The sequence below is a fragment of a genome, unplaced genomic scaffold (genome assembly GCF_019419815.1).
Source record: "Pyrus x bretschneideri cultivar Hongxiangsu unplaced genomic scaffold, Pyrus_bretschneideri_v1 Contig38, whole genome shotgun sequence".
NCBI lineage: Eukaryota > Viridiplantae > Streptophyta > Magnoliopsida > Rosales > Rosaceae > Pyrus > Pyrus x bretschneideri.
The window spans coordinates 260,503-274,792 of record NW_025999701.1 but is presented as its reverse complement, the minus strand read 5'-3'; the positions used below and the strand labels follow the sequence as shown (position 1 = coordinate 274,792).

The 14,290-nt window shown below is 37.3% G+C and overlaps 1 protein-coding gene across 1 annotated transcript; it reads right to left on the bottom strand.

Annotated features, from left to right (window-relative positions):
• Nucleotides 1-7,914: 7,914 nt before the first annotated feature.
• On the bottom strand, nt 7,915-14,183 carry LOC103934428 (ADP-ribosylation factor GTPase-activating protein AGD5). The gene is made up of 11 exons (XM_009344169.3): nt 13,940-14,183; nt 13,023-13,081; nt 12,745-12,835; nt 12,217-12,271; nt 12,032-12,122; nt 11,674-11,908; nt 10,014-10,227; nt 9,733-9,905; nt 9,196-9,435; nt 9,038-9,102; nt 7,915-8,380 (listed from the first exon to the last, which is right to left on the bottom strand). Exons 1-11 carry the CDS (start codon nt 13,988-13,990, stop codon nt 8,221-8,223), a joined length of 1,434 nt encoding a protein of 477 aa, XP_009342444.1. The 5' UTR covers nt 13,991-14,183; the 3' UTR covers nt 7,915-8,220.
• Between the last annotated feature and the right edge of the window lie 107 nt (nt 14,184-14,290).

Genomic DNA, 14,290 nt, shown 5'->3' with positions numbered 1-14,290 from the left:
GGTACTATTCATGCAAACGTAATTTCTCACGTTTTAGGGGAAATGAAGCTTGTAGATAGCTTGGTGAGGTCCCAAGGAGGCTCGGAGTAGTTCGTTTGAAGAAATTGGACGTCGGGATCGTTGGTTTCGAAGTTGGCCGGAATTTGATTGTGTGGACAAGTGAGATCTTGTGGTTTTTAATCCTTAAAAGTGGTATATTTGTGTTCTCCTAAGTCTAAGCTTCAATTTGGTAGTAATTTCATGAAATTTGGACGAAAAACGAGCGAGATATCAAAGTTTAAAAATTTCCCAGTTTTCCGGCGCCGGAGGCTCGCCGGAGAAGGTGACGGAATATTCCTGACGCCGTTAACGGAATCTGTCAAAACTGACGGAATATTCCTAACGGCGTCAGTTGACGCCGTCAGCGTGCCAGGCACGTGCCTACGCGTGGCCGGCGCGTGCGGCGGTGGAAAATTTTTCTAAAAATATGGGTGTGATCCTGAGGTTGTGTAGAGCACGTTGGTATATTCAATTGTCCAATTTGAGCAATGTATGAGAAGTTATTACGAAAGGAAGGTTATGTGCTTTAAAATTAACGTTTTTATAGTATTTTCGCATATAGGTGAGACGTATCCCGAGGACGAGCGTGGTCACTCGAGGCAGGGGGCTACGACCCTTCCACTTATCAGTGAGTGGGCTTTTGGTTTTTCGTATATACCTATATACTATTATTTTCCCGGAAATTGATTTAAATGTTATTAGTTATATGCCATGTGTTATATTATCGTTCCTTATGCATCATTAGTGGCTTTATTAATCGTATATATATATGTATGCATAATTGGTGCTGTGGATGCACAGGTAAGTGCCAGGTAAACGTTATTTCATATTTGCATTCAATAGTGATTTGAGATACTTAAAGAGCTCATAACCTGCACCCCCGGTGTTAGTGCTCCCGCCCAGAGTAGGGCACAGTCCTTCACGTGTTGTTCACCTCCCGCACCACACACTCAGCTTGGATCCAAGTTAGGTGCACAGTCCTGTCGTACAGACCAATTTAGGTGGTTCCAACTCGTAGGTGACCTGTGATTATTCGCACAGCCTTCAGGTGATCGTAGCACTAGAGCGTTTATATGTATTACACCCAGGCCTGTCGTACAGACCACTTTAGGTGGTTCCGACTCGTGGGCAGGTTTAGTTATTGCTATTGAGATTTGAGCTCTAGATGCAGCCGTACAGGTCACGTTAGGTGACTCCGGCTGCCAGACTATATATCATTGATGTGATTTATACCTGAGCACTTGCATTTCATCGTGAGATTTGGTATGGCATACTATTGAGCATGATTTGGCATATCTATTTATACGCACATATGTTTATTTTCTGGGAAGTATACAGGTTTTACGGCGAGGGGTTAGAATCTTGTTTTTGAAATGGTTTTCGAAAAGCTTTGTTTTTGCCCACTCACGCTTTTGTTTTGCGCCCCTCCATGTTCTAGCTAGCTAGCAAGGTTGGTGGTGTCCCAGAGGGCTTTCCCGGCATTTCTGACAGACGTTCACCAGCGTAGGGCCACCTGCGGGTGTATTGTTGTCGTATCTTTTCCTTTTGGATTGCTCTAGGCATTTTAGCTCTGAACTTAGTGTCTCACTTACGCTAGCACTTATTACTTTTAACTTATGTATGCTAGTTTTTATTTATTCGTACTTTTACGTTACTATTTTATTAGCTTCCGCACTGTGCACATGGCTACGTCACTTCCACGTGACGGCCAGCACGCCCTGATCTCGTTCGGGGTGTGTCATAATCAATGTTTAAAATATTAGTCGGTGAAAATATTGATATGTAAATTTATGAAAATACGATGAATATATCGATATCAGTTGCATTTGATGGAAATGATGAATTTGCTAAAACGTGGAAACTTAAACAGAAATTTTAGAGAATACGATACGACAGTTTGTCGACATTTAACCGATATGCTAGATTTACCGAAAAAATATGTCGATTTTAGCCGAAATTTAAGAGTTTATCTGATATAGAGTGAAGTCAACTTCACCCCCTTTCCATATCTTTTTCTGATTAATCTCAACCAAATTGAAGAAATCTCAAACATTGATTGTGACACAAGGGAAGGCCAAATATGGTACAATAACCAAATTAATTAGAATGCAGCGAAAGCCATTAGCCATGCAAGATGCATTGCGAAAAATTTTGAATGGGACCGAAATATTGTCATACTATGTACTAATCTATGTGTTATAAAATTGTGACATTTTAGAAGTGTAAGATATATTATAATAAACTTATTATAACATAAGCTAGTTAGTATAACACTAATTCTTCCTCATACAATATTTACTTCTCACCTAAGAAACGAGCACTTACAAGCAACAGGATCCAAGAATGTATCTCCAGATTTCGTGAGAGTAGTATATGAACATATTGAATATAGGGCTTTTAGATCTAGGTCCAAAAACATAGTGTTTTTAAGAGTGAGTTCAATTATCTAATTATATGTTTTTATTTCTTTTATACTCATTTAATATTTTCTAAAAATATTAAAAATCAATTAAAATCTTTTAATATTATGCATTTCCAACCCCAAAATAATTATTGGATAGATCCTCCTTAATCTGAAAATAAAACTTTAGCCCCTCATAATTAATTTTCTCCACAAAAACTCAATATCATTTTTTTTACGCAAAGAAAATTCAATGACTAGGATCGACATCAACAAATTCAATAATTATGCTTTACAGATTTTACAGTTATTGGATCCCTAAAATACTCCTATTGCATGTTTGATGTAGACAATTAATTATATGCAAATTGTAAAGCGGGATTAATGACTTTGCCAAACAAAAAAAAAAAAAAAGGAGAAAAAAGGCATTAATGTTGTAAATTCATTGCATATATAATATCAAATATGATTTTTTTTTTGAAATTGAAAGATATCATTAATTTGATCAATGATTATAAAAAATATTGAATATTAATGTTTATTTCTCAATTTAAATAATACAAATTAGAATGTATCACATTATTTTATGCACAAATTTGATATATGTAGCACCACCCTATAAATATAGGTAAATTCACCTAAAAAAATATAGGTAAATTATTGTATACAACGTATATGTAATAACAATAAAAGTTCCTAATAAATATAATAATACATACAAAAATAATTTATCTACAAAATAAAAGAATGTTGCTTGATTCAAAATTAACTTACCTACATTTTACATAAAAATATAGGTAAATTATTTGCGCACACACACACGTATATATAAGAATAATAAAATGTGTTTAGTATATCTAATAATATATACACAATAATTTACCTACAAAATAAATAAAAAAATTGTTTGATTCAAAATTAATTTACTTATAGTTTACATAAAGTATAGGTAAATTATTGCACACACATATAGAATAATATTGCAATGTGCCTAATGTAACATCCCACATCGTCCAGGGGTGATCCTTATATGTATATCCCATCCCTACCTAGCACGAGGCCTTTTGGGAGCTCACTGGCTTCGGGTTCCGTAGGAACTCCGAAGTTAAGCGAGTAGAGGGCTAGAGCAATCCCAGGATGGGTGACCTACTGGGAAGTTGCTCGTGAGTTCCCAAAAACAAAACCGTGAGGGAATGGTAAGCCCAAAGCGGACAATATCGTGCTACGGTGGTGGAACGGGCCCGGGAAGTCGTCCCACCCGGGCCGGGATGTGACAATTTTGGTATCAGAGCCTAACCCTGGCCGTGGTGTGCCGACGAGGACGTCGGGCCCCTAAGGGGGGTGGATTGTAACATCCCACATCGCCCAGGGGTGATCCTTATATGTATATATCATCCCTACCTAGCACGAGGCCTTTTGGGAGCTCACTGGCTTCGGGTTCCGTAGGAACTCCGAAGTTAAGCGAGTAGAGGGCTTGAGCAATCCCAGGATGGGTGACCTACTGGGAAGTTGCTCGTGAGTTCCCAAAAACAAAACCGTGAGGGAATGGTAAGCCCAAAGCGGACAATATCGTGCTACGGTGGTGGAGCGGGCCCGGGAAGTCGTCCCACCCGGGTCGGGATGTGACACCTAATAAATAATAAAACATGTAAAATAATTTACCTATAACGATTGTCACCAAATAAAAAAATAAGACGTGAAAGATAAGTATTGAAATAACGTGAGAAACTCATGAGTGGATAATTTCTATAATAATAAGGCACTTATTTGCCATAATCATGGTAGGTAATTAAATATGTTAACGTAATTAAAGTGTTATTGTCACATCCCGACCCGGGTGGGACCACTTCCCGGGCCCGCTCCACCACCGTAGCACGATATTGTCCGCTTTGGGCCCCGACCACGCCCTCACGGTTTTGTTTCTGGGAACTCACACGAGAACTTCCCGATAGGTCACCCATCCTGGGAATGCTCTCGTGCGCTACTCGCTTAACTTCGGAGTTCCCATGGAACCCAAAGCCAGTGAGCTCCCAAAAGGCCTCGTGCTAGGTAGGGATGAGAATATACATTTAAGGATCACTCCCCTGGGCGATGTGGGATGTCACAGTTATGACACATTTGTAAATATTTTAGTAAATAGTAGGTTACTTATTTGTCTACTTGGGAGTTAATTTGAAACTTGGGTTTTATTTAGAGGTTTAAAACGTTATGGATTTTTGTCTAAAAAATAAGTACCGCAAGGGCTTAACTTTCAAGAACCCTAAATTAATTAGCATATAATAAAACATTAATTCATGTGTTAAGATTGCCGACCAACCAATAAGCACCAAGCATTTTTGTTTTTGCAGTAGTCCAAACAACGAATATAATCATGATGTGCATGTTTTATTAATTCGATAGGCAATGTGTGTACCTAAAGAGTCTTGATTTGTCTGTGGTCAATATAAGCATGCATGTTTTCCTCACCAGAAACATACAAATGCAAGAGTGCGACGTGGGAAGATTATTTAACCGTAGCTAGCTATATATATATATTGCTAGTGTAACTATACGCAAGTGAGAGACAGTGATCAAGTCGTTTTTGAGAAGTCGACATGTCCTACAAAGTAAGGCTGCATGCATATACATCCAAAAAATGGTCATAAAAGTCAATTGGATGGCAATGACTCAGAGCCAAGAGACGGTCGAGCATGCAAAAGTCGTAATATATGATTGTTTTGCAACAAATTTCATAGAAATGTGATCGAGGAGGACATTAACAGATATAACACGGAGTAGACTAATAAGATTGAGCAAATCCCATTGCAGAATGAATTTTAATAGAGAAATGTTATCACGTCAAAACTGTTTGGCAAGTTATGTTGTTAGATTGATAAGATCAACCTAATCAACTAATATTTAAATATGATTTAACCTAACTAATGATGTTCATCGACTATCAAGCAATATCAATATTTTAGGTTGTATGTCAAGAGAACATTACTAATTTGTATAAATATGCCCATTATATGATTTTCAAAGCCATTTCTCCTCTCAAACTACATACGACGGCTGGAGAAGAAATATAAGTTACAAACTTTCAATTAAATTGAGAAGATGTAAGCATAAAAAGTTGTTTATGCTTAACATTTGTAGATCACCGTCATGTTTGTGGCCGGATGACACCCTGAAACATGAACAAGAGATTAGGAAAATTAATGGGAGGGTTTGTGGCCCTTAATGGGTTGTTGTGTCCGCCTAATAGGCCGAAACAACTACAGGAACAGTTAGGCGCCAACAACTAGATAGCTTGAATATCAACTGTGCGTAAGGTTATTTCAACAATTTTATCTGACTATTATTTAGTCCAGTGACAGTTATTTTTATTTTATTAGCAAAGTTATTAAGTTTAAATCTCATGAACTACAATTGCGTAATTGTTTCTTTTTCCAAGTACAAATTTGTAGGTCATGCATAGATTTCAGACGTGTTTCAGATTGCTTCTGAAAATGAAAAAAGAGTGTTCTGATAATTAAAGCAATTTTAATTGCAAATTAATTAGAAGTGCCTATATGTAAAAGTGTTTTCTATACAGATGCTCAAGAAGTACTTTCAAGTATTTTTGAAAAAAAAAAACTCTTAGTAAAATTTCAACGCATTTCAACTTAAAACACTTTTCGAAGTAAAAATCGTTCACGCTCCGCTCCAATTTTCTCTAAAACTCCCGATGATTCATTTTTTGCAATCTCATTGGTCCTAGCTTTTTTTGACTTGTCCCCTTCCTCTGATGAAAGCCCCACCGAAGCAGAAACAAAATCCCCACACCAGGCTCTCAATCTCCAGGAGCTTACGTCAACAATATATAATATAATGATATATACACACACACACACAGAGTTAGAACTTTAAGACATTATCATGATCTTATATTGCATCAAGCAAAGTATGGAGCATATATGCATGCATGCATGTCATTCAGCTCATCATCTTCAGTCGGCCTCTCTCAAAACCCATGCTTGCAGTCGACACGTGGTGGTTTCCCATTGGCCGGTGATGACCTAATACACTTGGACACCAAGTTGGCACAAGTGAGTCAAAGATGATAATATTTGGGAGGGTTTGGAGCTGTAGCTTATGGCCTTGTACTACCACAAATTCATCTGTGTTCTCATGCCACCGTCCACTTGTTGGGTGATTGACAAGTGTTAGCCATCTACCGGTACTGTATTCTGATGGGTTATCAGTTAGAACAACTAATACTACAAATTTTACAACCATTGCAGGGGACTTCGATTTGGTATTTTCCAAGTTCAACATTTTGTACCTAATTTTGGTAGGGAAATTTCAAGATGTACCCAAATTCGTAAAGATGTTGGCTCACTTGGCTAAGTACACCAAAGCTCTGATGACCGATTGGCAAGAACAAGACATGTTGTCATGTGTATTTTGAGTTTTTTTTGCTCTTTTTTTGGCACGTCGTCCTTATATTCTATCAAAAAAATAAAAATTGTCCTCGTATTAGTATTTTGGGTTTATTTCATTATGTGTTACGTTATGAGAGAGATATTATGTAAAATATTCTTGGTTACAAACAATAATATTTTTTTGAAACAGTCTATCAAAGTATTTTGAAAAAGAGAGTTGTGCTATGATGGTCATAGTTGTCTGAACTTTATTTCATCATTGTTCACCAGGCATGACCTTGAACATCTTCATAAGAATAAGAAATTAAAAAAATATTGAAAACGTTGGGTGACAAATTGTCCATGAATTATTGTATTCCGTGACTTCGTAATACTACTCATTGCTTGAAATTGGCCTTTCCTTTTCTATTTTTCTTTTTATTACAAAGGTTAGGTTATCTTTACATTTGGAGTTTGGTAGATGAAGTTGAGATTCCCTTAAAGTCTTTAACATTATTGTGGCTCTTAGAGAAACACTTTAGTAGGGCAACTTGATCATGTGAACGATGATATCACTCTCATAAAAGCAATGGTTCTCTCTTGTATTTTAATCTCATTCAACTCCAGCTATTATGACCTAGTGTAAAAGTTGCCCTAATCAAGCAGCTTTATTGAAGTCTCTCCTTAGCATAGGGAAGACCTCAAACTACCATCCTATCATGATTCTCTCAGGAAAGCGTTGGATCTTTCTTGTATTAATCTCATTCAACTCCCACGAAAATTTAGCTCAATATGAGAGTTGTCCTAATCATGTAGCGTATTGAAGTTTCTCTCACGTAGGTGAGGTTTCAAACCACCATCCTATCCCAATTGCAGCATGATTTCATTGCTTGTGGCAAAACCATGACCATTTAGCGTGCTTATTCGAGATTTATAGTTCATGTTATTGAGCATAAAACAGTGGACTTCAAGAGGACTTGCCCTGAGTTTTGGCTAGAACTTGCTGGTGTTTGGGATGTTACCCATCCTTGTTACCGAAAAACGAACGAAAATAATAACGAGAAACGGAACGATGTAAGAATTCCGGGATTACAAACACGATGTATCGACAGACATTGTTCTTGAGGTTCCCTAGGTAAAAAATATTCATCCAAAGAACACAAATTAAACTGGGAACAAAATAGTTTTGATCAATCTAAACCCATCTTATTAATCAAATAGCCCTAATCATACAAATGAAGTGACCACCCAGAGAAAAGCTAAAAAGTGGTACTCCCTCTACAAAATAGTTTACGAACCCCAGTACAGGTGGAACAGACGATGGGAAGAAAAGAAGTCATATCCTTCCGTAATTCGACTGTTTTTGTATGGTATAACAAGGCTGGGACCAAAGACTTTTCAGGGTTTTGCGAACATCAATTGTGTTAAAGAAGAGAAATCATAATCTTTTCCTGATTGTGCAGAAGTTGAAGATGATACTGGAGATGGTGATTGAGTCTTCTTCGCCCCATCGTTTGTCACGCCATTAACTGGGTTAACTTGGGCCATACCGTAAAAGCTACAAAATAGAAGCAGTAGTATGGATGAAAGAAAATACTAGGGGTAAAACGTTTCATTCATTAATATTAGCTGTATAGAATCCAATTAGAAACTCCGAAAACCTTTGGGAACCAGATAAGAGGTGTGTTATTATGCTAATGAAGCAAAACTAAATGTAACATTAGCACGAAATGATGAATATTTGATGCATTACATCCCCATTTCTCCAGTGTAAGCTCGTCTAATTGGTAAACTAACTTAAGCCCATATGTTTTAAGAACAGTGCTTGCAAAGAGACGGATTCATTATATTCCACAAAGAAAAGGTACGGCCTTAGATTCATAACGGAAATTGAGAAAAAAAAAAATCATGGTAAATCTTCTTAAGGTTTTACGCTCAATGTTCACATCATGCTCACTTCCTGTCAGTGTTGGTTTTGGGGGGTTGGGTTTGACATGGCAGTCAATGATTCACCACCAATTCAGTTCAAGAAGGAGCCTATTGCATAACAGCAGCAATCAAGGTTGTGAAACATGAACCACAAGGACCAATATGAGCTCAATTTGCTTTGGAATTTTTTTCATTTGCTAACCATTTACACACCCAAATAACAGAGAGAAAATCCCATCACAAATGTGCCAACTAAAACTAGGACAGGCAGAGATTTATGACATACCTAGATGCTGAATACGGAACAGAGGTCCCCAGTGGATGTGCCTGCCCCATGGTCTTTGTCTGACTCTGACTCAAAAGGAAATATACACAATGAGAATGTCACTCAACGTTGATGAATGAAAAAACTATACCGTAATGAAGCCTTATTGTGGACTCTACCTGTGGAACTTTCTGTAGATCAGCCTGCCCATCTACAGGCATCACCAATCCAGGATATTGGTAGCCAACGTTTGACCAACCTTGGGAAGGTAAATTGCTTCCGTTGGACACAGGTTGTTGAATAATACCAGGAAACTTTTGATCTGTGCCAGATTTAGCTGCAGCCATGAGAAGAGACTGGTGCTGAGCCAGCATTGCTAGTTGCTGCTGATGCATTGAGAAGGGTGACACCATGTTCGACTGCAGATATTCAAATCTTTAAATAATATAACGTGCATTTACAAACGATGTTATGCAACGGAACAAGAAAACGATAATTCGATTTAGTCAAAACCAAAGTAATTTTTAAAAAGATTATTTTACTTAATTTTGTAAGGCTTAATTTTAAATTAAATAAATCAACCTTGTACAAAATTTATAATGGATTATGGGGCAAAAGCCAGATCCATTTTTGTCCAACTAACAAAAAGAATTTATCAAACCATTTAAATATTCTCCAAACAATAATTCGGATTCTCATGATAATCCAGCACATACCTTCTCAAAAAGACTCATAATGTCAGTTTTTACGTCTTTCTGGGGTTTCCCTGAAACAGGTGTTAACGAAGGTGCATCTTTAAATAGATCCTCAATTCCTGATGAAGATTTGACATTGTTCTCTGCTGCATTTGATGGACCAGTTTTCTCAGCTGTCGATGCCTTTTCAGCAGCTGCAGATAAAGGCAACCATATCTCTTAACCCCCAGAATCAAACTTATATAGGATGATCCCAGTAAAGGAAAACGTGTTGGAATGATGGGAGGGGAGTAAAGACATACACTGAAAACCAGCCCAATCATTATCCTCAGCTGATGCTACATCCGATCCATTCTCACTTGGACCATCCACTGAAAGCATGTTGAAAAGGTCAGTAGCATAATCAACTTTTGGAGGGGCAGTAGGAGCAGCATCAACAGCATGCTTTGTTGCTTCAGCTGGCTCAACAGCTGGTTCTATTTTCTGAACATCTTGTGGTCTTGAGTCATGTACAAACTGTCAAAATTTGGATACACCATGACAAAACTTTTAGGTCTACTACTCTTTCTAAAATAAACGAGGTAACAAATACTATGGAAAAAAAAAAAGGAAATGGGCCAATAAAATCAAAGTATGCAATTTTTTTTACAGGACTTGAAACATACTGAGAGAAGAAATAAAAAAAAAAAAAAGACAAAGCGCATCAATCAATACACTTTAAATGGAAAAGGTCAAACCAAAAGGAACCAAGCAACAAGCAAATTAAAAATGACCATGTAAAACATCCCACCCGAAGAGATAGCAGCTTCACAATCCAAGTTTAGAATGAAGAAAATGACATTTTCTGAATTCAGATGACACCGAACTCAAAACAGCACAAAGAAGGAAAAGGCGGTTGATACTGTCAATTGCTCCTTTGCACATGGGACACCATTGAAGGGAAAACAACCTTTCATTAATATAGGTACTTTAGCCTTCCATAGTAAGCAAGGGATAAAAATCATGGACAGTGTGATCTACACAAAAAGGTGACTGAACTCCAAGCATGGCCATCCAGGCTATTCTTCAAGGGGAAAGGGATATGGTCTCAATCGAAAAGAAGAGCAGAAATCTGGACAATTTCCTGATCTCTCAGATTCCCAAAGAAATTGAAGTTCCACCACAAAAGATGAAGCAGAGGAAGCACCGAACTAGCTATTAATGCATTATGAGACAAGGGAAGCTAGTATGATCAGGGGAAAGGAACGCAGAAAGAGGAATCCTCATACCAGAAATCCTTCCAGAAATGAATCTTCTCCCTACTACATGATGTGGAACAAAGGTTAAAAAATAACTCAACAAGTCCCTGAGAAACGTCTCTCTATGACACCTACTTGAACCTCTACGCTCTAATTACCACTTTAGTGACCCACCAATATTCACACTCTGGGTTACCAAATGCCAAAGGCAATTCAATATTTCTATGACACCATTGATACTTAATTTTTGCAAGCTTTCTGCATGCCAGCAACGGAATGATGCATTATCTCCAACATATCACATGTTTTTGTCCATTCTTGCTACCAATTATCAAACGCAAGTTCGTTCAACAATGCTCTTTTCTTTTAAAGGAAGATGATTTCCATGAAAACATGGTAACATGGTAGCACACCCCTTAAATAAAACTTTCCATTTTTAATTTTACTATTTCCCTTTCTTTTGTCATGTTTGTTGCTTTACTAACTCTCTTACTGTTGACCAAAAAAAAAAAACTCTCTTACTAAGAATATCTGCCCATCATATATTTTCTTGTTTCTTAAACAATACAGTTCATGCAAAACAATTGGTAGATCTGACATAAAAATCATTAACACTGAGTTTGTCAACAAGAACCCCAATCTACAATAAGAAATCAATCAGGCGCAACAACATGAAAACAAACAGAAAAAACATAAGCTTACAGGGAAACACCATATTAAATACCTGTTCAGGACCTTTCGGAGGAACAGGAAGACTAATTCTTGCAGCAGGAACACTTTCTTTTGTACGAGTCGCTAGAATGTTCTTCCTTTCCTCAACCTTCTTTTCAGAATTTCCAACATAACCATGCCCACTTTTTTCTGCAGGTTGAGGCCAATGTAAGTTAGTCCTTTCTTCCCACACTTTAGAAGGTGGCTTTGGTTGTCCGTCCCTAGGAACCCATCTCTTATCTTCATACCTGAAAAGAATGCCAGAAGCAGTTTTAAAGAGTTTACCTAAATCATAATAAAAACTAATGATAGACAATAACTGTATCTCGACAAATAGATGCTAGTTCTAAGGGGTACCGCCAGACACGCACTTTGCACGAATAAAATTCTCAATTCCAACTCTGTCATAGTTTGGAGGTAGTTCTGCTTCCCAGTAACTATTTGACTTCTCATTTCCCATTGCTGTATAAAATCAAACAATCTTTCTAAACATAAGAAAATTGACATCAATCAACAGAGAAACAAACTAGAAGCCCAGGTCCTAAGACCAACTTACATTGAATAAAAGCAACCTGCTCTGGAAGCCATGTGTCCAAAGTAGCAGACCGCACCTGCAGAAAAAGTCAATAACACTCAAATCAGCGCATTACAACTGTACTACATGGGTTGTTCTTGGATTTTATATCAAATTCTGTTAATTTAAAAAATTAGTTGTTTACCGTTCTACCCTCATGATATTAAATTATCGTTTATTAGAAATCTTATTAACCAAGGGGATTTTATGGGTTTTTTACGGTTTTTTGGAGCCTGTCCATGTAAATATATGGATAAGAATGGAAGGCATGAAAAGACACAACAGTGCCGTTTGCCACCAACAAGGGGCAGTTAATGAAATCCATTTTCAGGATATTTTTCAAAAACCAAGACCTAATGTTAGGTTTATTCACCCGTTATTATAATTTGCTGGACCTTAATATTACTGTCAACAAAAATTCGAAGAGGCATACCAAGAGAAATGTAAACGGCCCTAACAATTAGTTCACCAAGTATTCTTGTCATGAGCCACATAAAAGATGAAAATCACCTTCGATATGTGTACGCCAAGACTTCTGTGGATCCCAGAACATTGCATGCATATAAAGATACCTAAATTCACGCTAGCCCATCTTGGACCCCTGTGAAGAAGACAATTCATCATTTAAAATTGATATTATACGTTCACCAATTTAGAAAGCTTATTACAACACTTGTTATGCGTGGATTAAGATGCATGGCTGTTATGACTTAAATCATTTTTCATTCTCAATGCTTGGTTATTCAGTATCATGAAATGCAAATCATCTCTTTTGAATGCTTACGTACTTAGCTTTGCAGTCAGCACATTCCCTATTCTCTGGCAATTTAAGAAGTCCTTCCAGTATCTGCACATCATAAAACAAATATGCGAAAATTATAAATACATGCAACCACTGAATATAATAATAAAAAGAAAGTGTAACTATTTAAAGAGAGACCAATGACTAGTCGCACAAATAGCGCACTGGGTGATTTAACACTCAGTAGGATGACAATCATAATGTTGCAAACGATCTGCAACAGCTTACATGGAATGTCAATAAGGCAAATTCGATTTTCATTTTTATAAAAGAAATCAAAGCAGAAAATGATTTGGAAATCACACATAAACAGAATTGACAATAAATGCTTCGAAAGGATCTTCTTCAAGAATAATTTCTCCAAGCTTCAAAATTCACATATTAACAAATAACAGCATACACGGATAATTACAGATAACTGTTAAAGCACAAATGCAAACTACCATTATTGCCCATTTCGATAGTTCATCATCTAAACCTATGACCAAATTTCATACACATAGGAAAAACAGTAGAGGTACTGGTGAATCGAAACAAATTCAGATAAATCGAATCATGACCCATAACTATAGATCAAATCTCATCAAATCCAGTCAAATCTACCACTTCAATATTGCAATTCATATCCACGAATCCAAATTGAAATGTACAAATCTAATCAAATCCAATCAAACTCCAACCATGCACAGATTCTCAAACGTTTTCCCCTCAATTCTCAGCAACCAAACAAAAGGGATAATTACACCCAAAAACAGAAATCCAATTCCACAATTCATAGTCGAGGATCCGAAACAATTTGCACGGAAATGAACAGGATTGGGGGGCCGGGGGGGGCAAATTCGAAATTCTGGGTGCATAAATTGTAATTTCCAAAATTTGAAAACGGGAAAAAAAAAACGAGACCTTTCTGTGCTTGGCGTTGAGCTCCTTGGTGACGCTGGCCTTCTCGTTCATGGTGAGGCGACCGTACAGCAGCAAAACTAGCAGACGCGAGGAAAGACGAAGAAGAAAAAGCAGCTGCAGCTCCGCGGGCGGACGAAGGTCAAATTGGTCTTTTTGCGCTCTTTCTCCCTCTCCTTTCTCTCTCTGGATTATTATGCGACCACCAAAGAGAAATGAAAGTAAGAGAGGAGAGAGGTCGAAGCAGATTCGCTCTCGACTTTTATTTTTGAGTCTTTGCTATTAACTCCCCCTGTTTTTTCCCTGTTCACATTTTTTTTTTCCCCCCCTTTCATTTTTAAGGAAAAGGATCCT

Excerpts from the sequence above, each read along its gene's own strand:
- LOC103934428 (XM_009344169.3), bottom strand. The coding sequence starts at position 13,990 with ATGAACGAGAAGGCCAGCGTCACCAAGGAGCTCAACGCCAAGCACAGA. Across the intron at positions 12,836-13,022 it reads TGTGCTGACTGCAAAGCTAA|GGGTCCAAGATGGGCTAGCG; the intron begins GTACGTAAGCAT and ends TCTTCTTCACAG. Across the intron at positions 10,228-11,673 it reads CTCCGAAAGGTCCTGAACAG|TTTGTACATGACTCAAGACC; the intron begins GTATTTAATATG and ends AAATTTTGACAG.